The sequence below is a fragment of the Bufo bufo genome, chromosome 1 (assembly GCF_905171765.1).
Source record: "Bufo bufo chromosome 1, aBufBuf1.1, whole genome shotgun sequence".
NCBI classification, from domain to species: Eukaryota; Metazoa; Chordata; class Amphibia; order Anura; family Bufonidae; genus Bufo; species Bufo bufo.
Genome location: NC_053389.1, coordinates 716891016 through 716910166, shown reverse-complemented (window position 1 = coordinate 716910166; position 19151 = coordinate 716891016). Strand labels below are relative to the sequence as shown.

The following is a 19151-nucleotide window of genomic DNA, read 5'->3' as shown; positions in this document are numbered from 1 at the left end:
GAGAAACTGCATTGTTTACGTTCCAGCAATAAGTCGGCCTCTAGTGGCTGGCAGCCACCTGAGGGCTTCCTGGAGTAAAACAGACCTTTGGTCCGGTATCGGACGCTGGACGTCCTCACACTCTGCATGATGACCTCCAGGGTCAGATTTTTCCCCATAGGAAAGCATTGATTCAATGCTTTCGTATGGGGTGATCTAATCTCAGCGTCCATTAGTGAGCCTCTGTTAGAAGCAGTGTGGACATAACTACTGTGAAGGGGGCACATATCTGGGCATAACTACTGTGAAGGGGGCACATATCTGGGCATAACTACTGTGAAGGGGGCACATATCTGGGCATAACTACTGTGAAAGGGGGGGAGGCCCTTCACAGTAGTTATTAACCCCTTTCAGCAGTCCCTCCTTCAGTGAATGGGGGACTGCTAAAAGGGGTTAATAACTACTGTGAAGGGCCTAGCCGTCTGAGCAACCCCACAGATCATCCCCCCACCCACCTTGTACTTGTTCCACTGATCCGCTACTTGCGGGCTACATGGGCATGAGTTTAGTCACTTCGGTGCGCAATCCCATCCTGCGGCGCGTGATCCCGCGAGACCCGTGACCTACAGCGGCGGGTCTTGCGGGATCACGCACTGCAGGACGGGATTGCGCACCGAAGTGACTGAACTCATTCCCGCGCAGCCCACAAGTAGCGGAACAATTACAAGAGGGGTGGGGAATAGCCAAATTAAAAAATATTTTGAACCAAAAGGTGTTATGGGGGCTCTGTGGATGGCACTGTTATGGGGGCTCTGTGGATGGCACTGTTATGGGGGCTCTGTGGATGGCACTGTTATGGGGGCTCTGTGGATGGCACTGTTGTGGGGGCTCTGTGGATGGCACTGTTGTGGGGGCTCTGCGGATGGCACTGTTGTGGGGGCTCTGCGGATGGCACTGTTGTGGGGGCGCTGTGGATGGCACTGTTGTGGGGGCTCTGTGGGTGACACTGTTGTGGGGGGGATCTGTGGGTGACACATATATAGCACCTTATGCTACATATGTGTCATCCACAGATCTCCCCATAACAGTGTCGCTGTGAGTGAATGACCCCCAATACAGGGTCTGGGGGCCGGCATCTGGTGTTGTAATGGCAGCGGGGCCCGGTGCAGTCACTGTATTCTATTACACCGGGCCCCGCTCACTGTAATACTAATATTCATATGTGAACAACTTGAAATCCTCTGCAATCCTCTCCCTCTGAGCTCTCTGTACTCACAAACTCAGTAGCAGGCCGGGCGGCAGCGCAACTCACTGACGTCACGCGCCTGCTCCTCCCACTTTATGAATGAAGCAGGCGGAGCAGGCGCGTGACGTCAGTGAGTTGCGCTGCCGCCCGGCCTGCTACTGAGTTTGTGAGTACAGAGAGCTCAGAGGGAGAGGATCGCAGAGGATTTCAAGTTGTTCACATATGAATATTAGTATTACAGTGAGCGGGGCCCGGTGTAATAGAATACAGTGACTGCACCAGGCCCCGCTGCCATTACCAGGCCAGCATAACATTCGGAATCGGGGTGCTGGGCACAGTGCTCCAGACTAAAAAAAATACCTAGTAGCCATTGGCTCCTGAACTGAAAAATTTAGGAGCCAAATTAAATTTTTAGTCGCCAAATCAAAACTGAATCAAAATTTTGGTATCGTGACAACGCTACGCCGATCAGATTGGCGTAGGGTTGTTTCGATACCAAAGTTTTGATTCGCTTTCGTCACCATAAAAAAGTATTGCGATACTCAATACCGTGCAAAAAAACACCAAAAAAAGCAGCGTGCTTGGGGTGACAAGGTGACTAAAAATGGCGAATGCTCACCGCATAGGAGATATTTTTTAATAATTTAATAGTTTGGACTTTTCGGACACAGCGCTATGTAATATGTTTATTTATTGTTTATATATTTTATATGTAAAATTGGGAAAGAGGGGATTTAAACTTAAAGAGGACCTTTCACCTGTATAAACTATGTGAACTGAGTATGCTGCCATATAGAGCGGCGCCCGGGATCTCACTGCACTTACTATTATCCCCGGGCGCCGCTCCGTTCTCCCGTTATAGGCTCCGGTACCTTTGCTTGTCTTGTGGGCGTCTCCTCCTCCTAGGCTGTAGTGCTGGCCAATCGCAGCGCACAGCTCACAGCCTGGGAGAAAAAAAACCTCTCAGGCTGTGAGCTGTGCGCTGAGATTGGCCAGCGCTGCAGCCTAGGAGAAGGAGACGCCCACAAGACAAGGGAAGACCCGCCTACTATAACTTAAAAAGCAAAGGTACCAGAGCCTATAACGGGAGAACGGAGCGGCGCCCGGGGATAATAGTAAGTGCAGTGAGATCCCCGGGCGCCGCTCTATATGGCAGCATACTCAGTTCACATAGTTTATACAGGTGAAAGGTCCTCTTTAAAATTTTAGGGTACTTTCACACTAGCGTTTTTTCATTTCCGGCATAGAGTTCCGTCACAGGGGCTCTATACCGGAAAAGATGTCTTCAGGTCAGTCTTTTTGACTGATCAGGCAAAAGATAAAACCGCAGCATTCTACGGTTTTATCTCTGGCGAAAAAAACAGAAGATTTGCCTAAATGCTGGATTCAGCATTTTTCCCCATAGGAATGTATTAGTGCCGTATCCGGCATTCAAAATACCGGAATTCCGGATCCATCCTTCCGGTTGAACCGTGCGATTTTCACGCATGGTTGCTAGGATGAAAGTCTATTCACTGTATTACTTTCCCTTATAACAACATGGTTATAGGGGAAAATAATAGCATTCTTTAATGCAGAATGCGTAGTAGAAGGTCAATATAATAAACATTGGTGGCGCAGTGCGCCCCCCCAACACCCCAGTATAGTAAACATTGGTGGCGCAGTGCGTCCCCCCCAACATAATAAACATTGGTGGCGCAGTGCGCCCCCCCTCCCTAGTATAATAAACATATAAACATTGGTGGCGCAGTGCGCCCCCCCCCCCAGCACCCCAGTATAAAAAGCATTGGTGGCGCAGTGTGTCCCCCCCCCCAACATAATAAACATTGGTGGCGCAGTGCGCCCCCCCTCCCTAGTATAATAAACATATAAACATTGGTGGCGCAGTGCGCCCCCCTCCCTAGTATAATAAATATATAAACATTGGTGGGCAGTGCCAATGAGGGTTAAAAAAATAAATAAAAACATTGAGTGCGGCGCCCCCCCCCCCAGTATAATAAACATTGAGTGCGGCGCCCCCCCCCCAGTATAATAAACATTGAGTGCGGCGCCCCCCCCGTATAATAAACATTGGTGGCGCAGTGGGCAGTGCCAATGAGGGTTAAAATAAATAAATAAAAATTAACTCACCTCCTCCAGCTGATCGCGTAGCAGCCTGTCAAAGGACCTGTGGTGACATCACTGTGCTCATCACATGATACATCACATGATCCATCACCATGGTAATGGACCATGTGATGGAGCTCAGTGACGTCACCACAGGTCCTGAAGAAAGAACAGGAGACCGGCAGCTGCGCGATCAATTGGAGGAGGTGAGTTAATTTTTATTTATTTATTTTAACCCTCATTGGCACTTCCCACTGAGCCACCAATGTTTATCATTAGTGATATCGAATGGTATCAAGTATCGCAATACTTTTTTATGGTATTGAAATTGAATTGAAATTTCGGTATCGTGACAACCCTAATGTAGACATTTTCCATGTATTAGAGGTTCAAATAGACAAGAAAAGTCTTTTTCTGTTCAAAAGTGAAAACCAATATGGCTGCACTTCCTGCTGTCACTTTTGAAAAAATGGCTGCCAAAACTAAATATAAAAAACGGCCAATACCTCTATAACTTAGGCTACTCTCACACTCGCGTTTGGTGCGGATCCGTCATGGATCTGCACAGACGGATCCGTTCAGATAATACAACCGCATGCATCCGCTCAGAACTGATCCGTTTGTATTATCTGTAACATTGCCAAAACTGAGCTGTCTTGAACACCATTGAAAGTCAATGGGGGATGGATCCGTTTTCTATTGTGTCATAGAAAACGGATCCGTCCCCATTGACTTACATTGTGTGTCAGAACGGATCCGTTTGGCTCAGTTTCATCAGACGGACACCAAAGCGCTGCAAGCGGCCTCCAGAGCGGAATGGAGACTGATCGGAGGCAAACTGATGCATTCTGAGCAGATCCTTTTCCATTCGGAATGCATTAGGGCAAAACTGATCCGTTTTGGACCCCTATGAACGGATCTCACAAACGGAAACCAAAACGCCAGTGTGAAAGTAGCCTTAAGCAATCATAATTACTAAAGGTTGGCTGCTGCTCTAATTTCTGATTTACATACTAATTTATGTGTTACATTTTGTCTGAAAACCTCCTTTAAAACTATTTTCCTTCTGTCCACTCAGCGATTAGTCGCTCTGGCAGACTTTTAATAAAATGTAATATTTCCATGTGGTAATGTAACTGTGCCATCAATGTGGAAGTAGTCCGCCAGAATCTCTGTCTACATGTGGTATAAAGCGGGAAGGAAACGCAGAATATTTTCGGTATCATTTATTGAGAAATGTGATTAATATTTTCCTGCTAAAAAGAAAAACAGAAGTTGTCGTCTTAAATCTGCCGAGTGCCGAAATCTAAGCCCTTCTGTCCCATATTCTCCATTGCTGATGAATACGAGGCGTCACTTTCCAGTAAGGAGGATTGTATGTCATGTGTTGGGTACGCCCAGCCCTAGAAGACCCATCAGGGTCATGCACACGACCGTATGTATTTTGCAGTCCACAAAAAACGGATCCACAAAAAATACGGATGACGTCCGTGTGCATTCCGTATTTTGCGGAACGGGACAGCTGACCCCTAATAGAACAGCACTATCCTTGTCCGTAATGCGGACAATAATAGGACATGTTCTATCTATTTACAGAACGGACATACGGAAACGGAATGCACACGGAGTAACTTCCTTTTTTTTGCGGATCCATCGAAGTGAATGGTTCTGTATACGGTCCGCAAAAGGAAAAACGGAATGGACACGGAAAGAAAATACGTTCATGTGCATGAGCCCTTAAAGTGGAACTGAAGATTTTTGAACTTTTTGAACATTGATCTCCAGCCACCTGAACCTGTTGAAAAAAATAAATCATACTCACGTCCTCCTGGGTCCTGGGCTCTCTTCACTTCTGATTCCTGTCCTGTAAACGTCTGGGCTTATGGAGTCACGTGCCGCTGCAGCCAGTGACTGGCCTCAGCCCTGATGTGTCCCCAAAGCAGAGCGTAATCCAGCAGCGACGTACCACTCGAGGACACATCACTGCTGGGGCCAGGGATTGGTTTCAGCAGCGCATGTTACTCCGTCCTCTAGAAGTTTACACGAAGGGGACTGGAAGACTGATGAAGGGCGCAGGTGCAGAGCGATCAGTTTAAGTCATGAAAGCTGGACAACTCCTTTAATGATGCCTGCACACGAAGCCGATTGTGTGCAGAAGATCTGCACCAAAAACAGCACATAAATCCGTTTTTTGGTACAGATTTGATGCAGATTTTCTACAGATCTCACCCATCCATTGAAAAGGGTGAAATCCGCACAAAAAAACGTCAACAATTAACATGCTGCAGATTTCAGAATCCGCACGGCAGGTTTCTGGATTCATTTTTCCATCACATTATACACTGCTTGTTTCCATGGTTACGACCACCCTGCAGTCCATCAGCGGTGGTCTTTCTTGCACACTACAGGGAGTGCAGAATTATTAGGCAAGTTGTATTTTTGAGGATTAATTTTATTATTGAACAACAACCATGTTCTCAATGAACCCAAAAAACTCATTAATATCAAAGCTGAATATTTTTGGAAGTAGTTTTTAGTTTGTTTTTAGTTTTAGCTATTTTAGGGGGATATCTGTGTGTGCAGGTGACTATTACTGTGCATAATTATTAGGCAACTTAACAAAAAAACTAATATATACCCATTTCAATTATTTATTTTTACCAGTGAAACCAATATAACATCTCAACATTCACAAATATACATTTCTGACATTCAAAAACAAAACAAAAACAAATCAGTGACCAATATAGCCACCTTTCTTTGCAAGGACACTCAAAAGCCTGCCATCCATGGATTCTGTCAGTGTTTTGATCTGTTCACCATCAACATTGCGTGCAGCAGCAACCACAGCCTCCCAGACACTGTTCAGAGAGGTGTACTGTTTTCCCTCCTTGTAAATCTCACATTTGATGATGGACCACAGGTTCTCAATGGGGTTCAGATCAGGTGAACAAGGAGGCCATGTCATTAGATTTTCTTCTTTTATACCCTTTCTTGCCAGCCACGCTGTGGAGTACTTGGACGCGTGTGATGGAGCATTGTCCTGCATGAAAATCATGTTTTTCTTGAAGGATGCAGACTTCTTCCTGTACCACTGCTTGAAGAAGGTGTCTTCCAGAAACTGGCAGTAGGACTGAGAGTTGAGCTTGACTCCATCCTCAACCCGAAAAGGCCCCACAAGCTCATCTTTGATGATACCAGCCCAAACCAGTACTCCACCTCCACCTTGCTGGCGTCTGAGTCGGACTGGAGCTCTCTGCCCTTTACCAATCCAGCCACGGGCCCATCTATCTGGCCCATCAAGACTCACTCTCATTTCATCAGTCCATAAAACCTTCGAAAAATCAGTCTTGAGATATTTCTTGGCCCAGTCTTGACGTTTCAGCTTGTGTGTCTTGTTCAGTGGTGGTCGGCTTTCAGCCTTTCTTACCTTGGCCATGTCTCTGAGTATTGCACACCTTGTGCTTTTGGGCACTCCAGTGATGTTGCAGCTCTGAAATATGGCCAAACTGGTGGCAAGTGGCATCTTGGCAGCTGCACGCTTGACTTTTCTCAGTTCATGGGCAGTTATTTTGCGCCTTGGTTTTTCCACACGCTTCTTGCGACCCTGTTGACTATTTTGAATGAAACGCTTGATTGTTCGATGATCACGCTTCAGAAGCTTTGCAATTTTAAGAGTGCTGCATCCCTCTGCAAGATATCTCACTATTTTTGACTTTCATGAGCCCGTCAAGTCCTTTTTTGACCCATTTTGCCAAAGGAAAGGAAGTTGCCTAATAATTATGCACACCTGATATAGGGTGTTGATGTCATTAGACCACACCCCTTCTCATTACAGAGATGCACATCACCTAATATGCTTAATTGGTAGTAGGCTTTCGAGCCTATACAGCTTGGAGTAAGACAACATGCATAAAGAGGATGATGTGGTCAAAATACTCATTTGCCTAATAATTCTGCATGCAGTGTATAGGAAAAAATGCCGGCCCTTCTGGTGACTGTTGCTGTGGGAGCGCACATAGGCTGGTGCTTTTTCCTATAGTGTGCAAGCACGACCGCCACTGATGGATTGCAGGGTGGTCGTAACCATGGAAACGAGCAGTGTATAATGTGATGGAAAAATGAATCCAGCCAGCAAAGGAGGCAATATGGAGAATCACAATACATTAGTAAGTGGCTTGTAGTAACTTTCTCTACATGATAAATGCCACTTAGGCCTCATGCACACGACCGTGGTGTGTTTTGCGGTCCGCAAAACGCGGATCCGCAAAAACGCATGGCGTCCGTGCGCATTCCGCAATTTGTGGAACGGCACAGACAACCTTCAATATAAATGCCTATTCTTGTCCGCAAAGCGCGGACAAGAATAGGACATGTTATATTTTTTTTAGCGGGGCCACGGAACGGAGCAACGGATGCGGACAGCACAAGGAGTGCTGTCCGCATCTTTTGCGGGCCCATTGAAGTGAATGGGTCCGCATCCGAGCCGCCAAAATGGCGGATCGGATGCGGACCCAAACAATGGCCGTGTGCATGAGGCCTTACTCAAGTGAGACAACTCCTTTAATGCTGACTGTCAGCAGGACAACAATTGCTGCACGCTGCTTTTATGCGGACAGTAGTAGGATCCCATTAGTTAATAGGGATCCGGCAGTGATCTGTTGAATCCAGAGATGGGCAGGTAGCCTCAGGGAGTGTTCACACCACATTTTTATTTCCAGCAGGTAATCAGCTTTTTAGAGAACCTGGATCTGTTTTTGTAACCGTTCCGTTTCCCTTCCCACCCACTTTTACATAAAAGTGAAAAATTATAGAAAAAAGTTGGCGTTTGGATTGTGTGAACTATGGTTGAATTTGTAGCCTTTTTAGGACAAGGGGTGTCAGTCCGAGGCGGTTTTCTTTATTAATGGATCATTTAAACGGACACTATTGTATGCAGTCATATTACATTCAATTGATTTTTTGCCAGATTGTGGCATAATTCTCTGGATGAATATTTTTTGCTGTATGAAATAGGAAGACGTCGGCGCTTTCTTATACAGTAAACAAAAAAAAAAAAAAAACAGCCACGAAAAATAGACAAATCGGATGCACCTTTGGCATGTGTTTTTTTTCTTTCTTTCTCTATAGAAGCTTCTGTATGCTTTATACGTATCTAGGGGGAGATTTATCAAACTGGGGGTGTAAAGTAGAACCGTCTTAGTTGCTCATAGCAACCAATCAGATTCCACCTTTCATTTTCCAAAGGAGCAGTAAAAAATGAAAGGTGAAATCTGATTGGTCGCTATGGGCAATTAAGCCAGTTCTACTTTACACCAGTTTGATAAATCTCCCCCCTAATGAGTCTTAGGACTCATGCACGCGACCGTTTTTCACGGATCCGTTGTTACATATCTGGGTGTTTTTTCTCTCTGATTTAGACCTCTTGCACACGACCGTATGGCTTTTTCAGTATTTTGTGGTCCGCAAAAAACGGATCCGCCAAAAATACGGATGACATCCGTGTGCATTCCATTTTTTTGCGCAACGGAACAGCTGGCCCCCGATACAACAGTACTATCCTTGTTCGTTATGCGGACAATAATAGGACATGTTCTATCTTTGAACAGAACGTAAAAACGGAAATACGGAAACGGAATGCAGAAAGAAAATATGTTCGTGTGCATGAGCCCTAAGGGTCCATTCACAGGTCCGTAATGTATTGCGGGATCTCCAATACACCCGGCCGGCACCCCCATGGAACTACCTATTCTTGTCCGCAATTGCGGACAAGAATAGAACATGTTCTATTTTTTTCGGGAGCCGCGGTCCGGAAGATCGGGGCCGCGCTCCGGAAATGCGGATGCGGACAACACACCGTGTGCTGTCCGCATCTCTTCCGGCTCCATAGAGAATGAATGGGTCCGGATCCGGACCCATTCTACGGACGTGTGAATGGACCCTTAGGCTGTGTGTGTGTGTTTTTTTTTTTTTTCAGTTCGCAAAACACTGATACCGGCCTTGTGCGTCCTGCTCTATCCTGTCCCACCCTATGATGTCCGCATATTTTGCAGCCCCATAAATAAATGGGTCCATGTTTGATACCCTAAAAATGGGAATCAGACGCGGAGCAAATATACGGTCGTGTGCATGAGGCCTTATGAAAACAGTGCCCACAGTAACCAATCACAGCGCAGGTTTTATTTTACACGAGCACTAAAGAAAAAGAGAGCTGGGCCGTGATTGGTTGCTATGGGCAAGAAAGACTGATCTTCTGTAAGACTGCTTTATTGTTTGAAAATTAACCTAAATCACACAGTTCCGGTGTCCTGTTCAGAAAACCCACTTTTATATATGTAGTTATGGGTTCATTGATCAGGATCCACATCTCTTGTCCAGAGTGAAGAGCCTCTCCCTGCCCTGTCACCCCATTGACTTTAATAGTGGTGATGCTGCAGGCCAACTGAAGACATGATGACAGCTGGCCTCTGGGGGGATTGTCTAGTGTAGAACCCCTTTAAAGGAATGAATGATAAAAGCAACCAATTAGGGCTGCAGCAAACGATTATTTTAGTAATCGAGTACTCTACCGTCTATTTTTACAATTAATCGAGTACTCTAATAAGAAAAACCTTCTTAAAATAATATATTGCTTTATAAAAATAATATTTTTATTTCTTACAGTGGTATAGCAAAAAAATGCATACACATAAGGCATCAGCGCCCCTCCATGCCATGGCCCCCACTCCCTCATTGCCATCGGCCCCTTCATGCCATCCGATCCATTGCCAGCCCAATTGCTATGTCTCCCACTCCCCCAGTGTCATCAGATCAGGCCCCGCCTCCATGCCATATTCCCCACTCCCCCAGTGCCATCTATTGCCATGTCCTCCTTCCCCAGTGCCTCAATACCATCCACCATGTCCCCCACGCCCAGTGCCATCAGATCAGCCCCTCCATGCCATGTCCCCCTTCCCCAGTGTCTCCATGCCATCCACCATGTCCCCCACTCCCCCAGTGCCATCAGATTAGCCCCTCCATGCCATGTCCCCCTTCCCCAGTGTCTCCATGCCATCCACCATGTCCCCCACGCCCAGTGCCATCAGATCAGCCCCTCCATGCCATGTCCCCCTTCCCCAGTGTCTCCATGCCATCCACCATGTCCCCCAGTGCCATCAGATTAGCCCCTGCCTCTATGCCATCCGGGGGGAGAATGGTCGGTGGTCGATAGATTACTCTACCGAACTAATAAAACATGACGATGTGTGCACGCTGGGCACTGGCCGTGGTCATGTGATTTAAACGAATCCTCGATGCAGGGAAATCGTTTCAGCCCTACAACCAATGTAAATATTAAAGGGGTTTTCTGGTACTTAGATATTGAAGACCTGTCCTCAGGATTAATCATCAGTGTCAAATCAGTGGGGGTCCGACACCCGGCACCCCGCCAGTAATCTGATAATAGAGCACTGGATGGAGGGGGAAGCAGGCGGCTCCGTACACTGTGTGACGGCCGTGCTGGGATACTACAGCTCACAGCTGCCCCGCGCTGGATATACCCCGCTATGTGTCTTGGAATATAAGGACTTGGACGTAGAGTACCACCATTTAAGGTTCTGAGGTGATTGGTAAACTATTTGACAGAGCAGCGTCGGTCTCCATTCAGACTGTATTTGCAATGTTACTGAAAGGAGTATTCCCATCTTAGACATAAATGTTTGGTAGATGCAAGTCCCACCTCTAGGACCCACTCCTATTTCCAGATTGGGGCCCCTGACCCCTGTCTCGTCTGGTGAGGCAGCCCTCTCTCGCCGCATCCAGGACAGTGGATCTTTCCATTCCCTCCTATGTTCCTGTGATTCCCATAGAAGTGCGCCCACCTGCCGTGTCTAAACCTTTCATTGATTACTTTCCATAATCCCAGACCTTCTTACCGGGCAGGATTATAACTTTTTCTATTCTCTTCTGTCATTTCAGCGGTCTCCTCACAACACGGAAGATGATGGAAGACAAAGGACCCCGTGTTGCCGACTACTTTGTCGTTGCGGGATTAACAGACTCGTCGAAACCGCTTGAGGAGGAAATCCACTTTAATGATGCCTGCCATAAGATAGCGAAACCAAAGGAACCCATCACAGATATTACAGTGATAATTAAATCCCTTGGGGAAGAGGTGCCTCAGGGATATGTCTGTATGGACGATACCCCGACTGGCCTGTCGGCGGACCTCAATAATGGGAGCATCCGGGGCCCTCAGATCTATTTGTGTTATAGGAGAGGAAGAGACAAGCCGCCTCTAACAGATTTGGGGTGAGTCCTTGGGTCTCTGCTTTCAGTGTATTCTGCTCTGCATACATAACATGTATTACCTGGAAATATTCACTAATGTATTGACTTTCTCGAAATCCTCTGTTACCAAAATATGACTGTTATCGGATCCAGAATTAGAGGTTTATCCTGCAGGAAAGCCCTGGGAGAGTTCTTCTTTATTCTTATTAACCAGTTCCAGTGAGTGCAGCGGCAGTCTCTTCCGCGACATCACGTTCATCGGTCTAACGGCCTAGGCGCAGCTCAGTCCCATTACGGTGATACTAGGTGCCAGGTCCACATTGAGCTGATATTGATGACCTATCCGGAGGTTAGGTCATCAATATTAAAACCTCTTTAATGTTGCATTTTATTTTTCTTTTATTGCTGATTTTTCCTGTAACTGGGGTCCCAGTAAAAGGGGGTATACAGCCCCCAGAGTTGTAACTAAGCTGTTAAGCCTCACTGCAGAACTGATCGGGATGTACTAAGACCCAGCAGCTTGTGCAGATACGCGCCCCAGCTACCACATGATTGCTAGGACCGGATCACTGTGAATACAGCGATGGAGACGGCAGGGACGGACGCTTCCTCTGTGGGAGGCTGGCTGTCACCAGCAAGCTGGCTTCCCGATCCCACAACTGCATAATTTCTGTACAGCTCCTAACTTACCAAGGATGTCCCGGAACACCCAAGCGGACTGCTGCTTTCTGGGACTACAATATTAATGGCCTTTTCTTAGTGAATGGGACTAGGCTGTAATACCAGGCACTGCCACTATCAAGAATACAGAGCTGTGCCTGGTAAACAATGAAGAGGATGCAGCGGTCTTAGAGTGCCATCTCTGTTTCAACCAGCTGATCGAGGGCAGTTGGACCCCCACTCGTCTAATATTGATGGCTTCTCCATTGCATAGGTCATCAATATTGTAGTCTTGGAAACCCCCTATAAATAAATATGTAGATATTAAAGGGGCATTACCAGCATACCCTAGAGTGGCTTAAAGGGGTTGTCTCACCTCAGACATTGGGGGTGATATACCCCCAATGTCTGATAAGTGCGGGTTCCACCTGTGGGACCCTCACCTATCTTTAGAATGGAGCTGCATATGCATCTGCTTTACATTCATTCCTATAGGAGCTCCGAAAATAGCTGAGTGCTGGCTCGGCTATTTCTGTCAGCTCCATAGAAGTGAATGGCTCGGCTAATTTCGACGCTCCTGTAGGAATGAATGGAGAGCGGCCGCACATGCGCAGTGTGCCCTCCTTCACTTTGCGGGCTCTATTCTAAAGATAGGTGCGGGTCCCAGAGGTGGGACCTACACCTATCAGACATTAGGGACATATCCTAGCGATATTCCCCCAATTTCTGAGGTTAGACAACCCCTTTTAAAAACCTAAAAGAATGCATAATTACCCTCACCCCACTGCTCCCCACATAATTACCCTCACCCCACGGTTGAATGACTGGAAGCAGGTGAATGCGCCGGAAGATTTCCTAGTACATCCACTATATGTGCAGGTCAGACACAGCATGAACAGCCTTAGCCATTTAGGATGATCGGAAAGGTGAGTTATTACCCGCGTGGTTGCTGTGATATTTATTACCCAGCTTTCTATCAAAGTAAGGCTACTTTCACACTGGCGTTTTGGTTTCTGTTTGTGAGATCCATCATGCGCTCTCACAGGCGGTCCAAAACGGATCAGTTTTGCCCTAATGCCTTCTAAATGGAAAAGGATCCGCTCAGAATGCATCAGTTTGCCTCAGTCACCATTCCGCTCTGGAGCTGCCTGCAGCGTTTTGCTGTCCGCCTGACGAAGCGGAGCCAAATGGATCCATCCTGACACACAATGTAAGTCAATGTGGACGGATCCGTTTTCTCTGACGCAATCTGGCACAATAGAAAACACATCCGTCCCCCATTGACTTTCAATGGTGTTCAAGACGGATCCGTCATGGCTATAGAAGACATAATACAACCGGATCTGATCATGACGGATGCATGCGGTTGTATTATTGTAACGGAAGCATTTTTGCAGATCCATGACGGATCCGCAAAAAACGCTAGTGTTAAAGTAGCCTTAGAAATGGCTGAATTGTATAACACTTGATAGAAGACGACTTACAGATATCTTTTGACAGTTACTGTACAATTCATCAGAACGGCTTGTCACACACCGTATGACGGATCACACACAGCAGAAAACAGTGACAATCTGAAGAGATGACACCATCTGGATCACCTTGGGCAAAGGATGTTGCCTGCCAACCTTATCAGAGGCTTGATGCCAACCAGCTATGTTTGAAACTGTATAAACTAGCTGGAGGAGGTTGGCAGTACCACCCACCAGCCGCGCGGGACGTAGAGCAGTAAATCTAAGCTTTCTTTTTCAGGGTCCTGTATGAATGGAAGGAAAGGCTGATACAGGGTTGTCACATCATCCAGACTACACCATATGGACGTCCTGCCAACATAAGCAGTAGTACATCCTCGCAGAAAGCCTACGTTACCTACCGAAGAGCCTCCGAAAACATGACCCAGAATACCTTGGCTGTGACCGATATTTGTATAATCATCCCCAGCAAAGGCGAGACTCCACCACACACCTTCTGTAAGGTGGAGAAGAATCTGAATAGCAGCATGGTAAGACTTTACTGAACGCTAAGGGTGCGTCCGCCTTGTTATTACAGTACCAGCAAAGTGGATGAGATTTTAGCAGATTGGTCTTGTCAGTGTATGCTGCCGACTCCCATTGTGGATTTCACCCTTTGCAATGAATGAGTGAATCTAGCAGATCCGAAGCAAAATCCGCAACAAATCCAAATGTAACCGTTCCATGGTGGATTTTTCCACCGCAACTTACCGTACATTCCACATTTCACCGTTTTAGTTTGTTATTGCATATCCCATCACCCAGGATTGTCCTGCGTCCCCCTGTCTTTCTTGACTTTTTTTATTTTTTTAGGTTAGGTCTTATTTTTACCCTAGTGCTCAGGTGTTAAACAGTAGTATTTTTTTAAAGTTTTATCTCATTACAGCAACCCTCATCCATATGCCTTATTAGGGTATATAGACCTCTTAGAGGAGCTGTCTGAGTGGAGGATCCCTCCGCTGTGAGCTCCGTATACCCTAATAGGCATATGAATGAAGCTTCTTACAAATGTCCATGTATTCTGTGTTATTTGAATGACTTTCGTGCTAGGTTACAGCAGCCGCCACAGTGTCAATGTGTGGTCATCTGGAGCTTCCTCAGCAGTGGCCGCTAACTACTGGGGTCTCTGATGCCCAATGTGAGACAGTTGATCGCTGGCCCAGCTTCAGTATAAAAAAGGATTTTAATGATGAAGCAACCTCTTTACTGCCCATACAATGCGTTCAGACCCTTTCACTTTTTCACATTTTGTTATGTTGCCTTGTGCTAAAATAAAATATAAAAATAAAGTTTTTCCCCCATAATAAGAAAGTGAAAACAGAATGTTCAAAATCTTTGCTAATTTATTGAATAGGAACATAGGATTACAGCCTCCAGTCTTGAGTACGATGCCACAAGATTTGCACACCTGGATTTGGGGATTTTGTGCCACTCTTCTCCTCATATTCTCTCAAACTTTGTCAAGTTTGTTGGGGACCATCGGTGGACAGCCATTTTCAGATCTCTCCAGAGATGCTCAATTGGGTTCAAGTCAGGGCTCTGGCTGTGCTACTTAAAGGGGTTCTCCGGGAATTTCGAAAATGAATATACTTAAATACTACTTTATTGTAACTATATTCCCATATACCTTTAACTATTTATAATGGCTCATTTTGTTTAGGGAGCAATCATTAGGAGAAACAAAATGGCCGCCGTCCTATTAATACACACAAAACCTGTCCTAATCATACAGGAGGACATGTTACTTCTGAGCACTGAGGTAAAGGGCTGCCTCATCCTCCTCTCCTACTTGTCAGGGATTATTATCCTGAATACAGAGTATAAGAACTTTAACTGAATCTCTGTGGGAATGGAGTTTATGAGGAGACATGAAGTACAGAGAGGACGGACAGGACAGACTGGGGTAATGGAGACTGCATACAAGTGCTGCTGATCATTATCCACATCACCCCATCCTCCTCTTCATGAACTCCATTTCTACAGAGATTTAGCTGAACATCATATTAAACTGTATTCAGGATCATAGAAGAAGAGGCAGCTCTATAGCTCAGTGCTCTGAAGTAACTTGTCCTCCTGTGAGATTAGGACATATCCTAATGATTGCTTCACAGACAAAACGAGCCATTATAACTAATGAAAGGTATTTGGGAATATATTTATAATAAAGTAATATTTGAGTATTTTCGTTTTCCTAAATCCTGGAGAACCCCTTTAAGGGTTTACAGACTTGTCCCTAAGCCTTTCCTCTGTTGTCGGTCGTTGTCCTGTTGGAAGGTGAACCTTCAGCCCAGTCTGAGGACCAGAGCACACTGGATCAGGTTTTCAATAAGAATATCTCTGTACTTTGCTCCATTCAGCTTTCCCTCAACCTTGACCAGTCTTCCTACCTCAGCCACTGAAAAACACCCCCACAACATGGTGCTGCCACCACCATACTTCACTGTAGGGATGGTAGTGGGAAGTTCCTCCAAACATGACCCTTAGAATTGAGTCCAAAAAGTTAAATTTTCATTTCCTCAGACCAGAGAATCTTGTTTCTCACAGTCTAGGAATCCTTTTTAGCAAATGTTCTCTGAGGAGAGGCTTCTTTCTGACCACTCTGCCATAAACCCAGATTGGTGGCGTGCTGCACTGATGTTTCACCTTCTGGAAGTTTCTCCCATCTGCACACAGGATCTTTGGAGCGCAGCCAGAGTAACCATTGGGTCACCTCTCCTACCAATGTCCTTCTCCCCTGACTACGTCTTTTTGGGGAGAAAGGGGGTGTGGGGGGCTTAGGTAGAGTCCTGGATGTTCCAAACTTCCAAACTTTTGTTTAAGAATCATGAAGGCCACTGTGGTCTTAGGAACTTGTGTGCCCTTCTCCAGATCTGTGCCTCCAGCCAGTCACTGAGATCTACAGGCAGTTCTTTCCTCCTCAGCGCTTGGTTTCTGTTCTGATATGCATCGTCAACTCCAATCAAGGTGTAGAAACATCTTAAAAATAATCAAGAAAAATGAGGGGCCACAGAGCTAAATTTCAAAAGTCATAGCAAAGGGTCTGAATACTTATGTCCAAGTGAAATGATAGAAAGCGCCGGGCTTTCAGAAACAGCCGAGCAGGTCAGCATTCCTCTGATTCTATGAGTCCTGCTGTAGTGAATGGGAACTTCGCAGCCTAGCTTGTTCTGCTACACTGCTTGCGTAGCGCCCATTCACTACAATGGAAGTTACGGAAACAGAGGAATAATGGCCTGCTCGGCTGTGTCTGTAAGCCTGGCCGACTGGGGCCTGCGCTTAGTCCAATCTTGCTGTGGAAACGGCAATATAGGACAACCCATTTAAATGAAATCATAGCAGAATAACCCAGCTCTGCACCATATCACAACCAAGCAGTTATACATCTGTAGATTATCAGCCCAGTTTCTACCCACAAATCTTCCTGCTGTAGATGTCATTTTAATGGAAAGTACCTGAACTGTAGATTAGTTTAATAGTTGAGCTTTAGCAGCTGCAGGTCCTGCTCCATATAATAATGACGGAGGTGAGCGCAGCCATTTATAGTAGATGATATTAGTGTCTCCTTCTCTTTTACAGTGGGGCTCGGCGGTGTACCTCTGTTACAAAAAGTCAGTTGTGAAAGCCAATGCGGTATCTTATAAAGCTGGTAAGTAGTCATCCGTTTTAAAGAGAACCTGTCACATTAAGGCTACATTCACACGACCGTGTGAATGGGTCCGCATCCGTTCCGCAATTTTGCGGACCCATTCATTTCAATGGAGCTGCAAAAGATGCGGACAGCACACAGTGTGCTCTCTGCATCCGTAGTTCTGATCGTCGGCCCCACAAAAAATATAGAGAAAGTCCTATTCTTGTCCGCAATCACGGGCAAGAATAGGCATTTTCTATATAGCGCCGGCCCTGTGCGTTAAATGCACACGGCCGGTATCCGTGTTTTGCGGACTGCAAAACACGGCACGGTCGTGCGAATGTACCCTTAACATGCGGTCCTATCTCCATGCATTATGTAACAGAGCAGGAGGAGCTGAGCAGATATGCCCTGCTCATTCTGAGGAGTCCAGTGGGCGGTCCCAAGCACTGTCTGTCAATCAGTGAGTAGGACTGGACTCCTCTCCTCAGAATGATCAATATATGACAAGTTACACTGAATCTTTTCCCCACAAAATCTGCTCCGCTCCTCCTGCTCTATTACATGCTGCCCAGAGACAGGACAGCACGTTTGATATCAGTGATCAATTGGTCATTTTGTCCTAATTGTCATTTTTTTATTTATGGCGTTGTCATCCAAGACGACAACCTCCACAGATCAAGCATGTAGTGTTAATCTATAGTATAGCGCAGCCGTCCGGGCAGGATCAGGTAAAACTCATATCTGTGAATCCTTACCTTACTCATTATGAAACCGTTCAGTGCCAACAGACAATCATAAATGAATTTTTTCAAAGTTCAAAGCGCCAATTACCCTGTTAGCGAAGTATTGTAGGTGTGAAAGCGGTTTTACTTTCCTGAGCTAATTCCCTATTGTTAGTGTAAATGAGAGCTGCGGCTGCTCCTCTTATTAGCCCAGATTGCTGTCATTTCGCTGTGACTCCTGCTCCGATTACAGAACATTATATGGGATTTTTGTTAATGCACTAGAGGATATAGCTATGTATGACTGATAACGCCTATAGCTGCCTATGCAGCTCCTAACTGGGATCGTCACCCAGCTTACCTGGTGCTCTGAGGAGCATATGCGTCTATGGAAAGATACTGGCGCATTTCTCATTTACGTAGCATACAGCTTTTAGAAGTGGCAAACAGCCGCAGTTTAAATGGCAGCCATTAAGGCTTCCAGAAGCCACATCTGTCAGATTTGATAGGAAGGTTGCTGCTGCGTGCGGCACTAATCCCCCTGTCAGAAGGACCCCATTGTATGCTAGCGGTATGCATCGTATGAGTTATCCAGCAATGTGTTTTCTGTTATACACAAAGAACACCACCCAGATGTGAACAGAGCCTAAGGCTGGCCATACATGAGAGACCTGCTGGCCAAACCGCTACGGTATCTCTCCCAACCCTTGTCTCGGCCAAGCATCCTTGTGTTCTGGATGGGGAGAGGGGAGCGAGCTGCTGCTAGACATCTGTGGCAGCAGCAGCTTATCTCTGCAAGCACAAAGGATTTGCCATGGTGCGATCCAACAGCCTCCGTGTAATTTAGATGGTCAGACACTCGCTGTGAAACCATCATGCACCTCATGTGGAAGGCCAGCTTAATAGGCGTTCTCTCATGTGTGATCTTCTAGATTCCTTAAAGTTAGGCGCTGGTCTGGGCTTTACATTAAACAGAGTCTGCCCTATAAAGGGTATAACGGACGTGCCCATTGTCCGCATTCCTGGCT

At 46.1% G+C, this 19151-nt stretch overlaps 1 protein-coding gene across 4 annotated transcripts in view; it reads left to right on the top strand.

Moving 5' to 3' along the window:
* DENND4A (DENN domain containing 4A) overlaps positions 1 to 19151 on the top strand; it is a 149373-nt gene that overhangs the window by 55538 nt on the left and 74684 nt on the right. For all 4 annotated transcript variants that reach the window (XM_040414288.1, XM_040414285.1, XM_040414286.1 and 1 more), the window contains exons 2-4: positions 11288 to 11620; positions 14012 to 14261; positions 17347 to 17416. In XM_040414288.1, coding sequence (XP_040270222.1) covers positions 11288 to 11620; positions 14012 to 14261; positions 17347 to 17416 — 653 coding nt within the window. The remainder of the gene's footprint in view (positions 1 to 11287; positions 11621 to 14011; positions 14262 to 17346; positions 17417 to 19151) is intronic.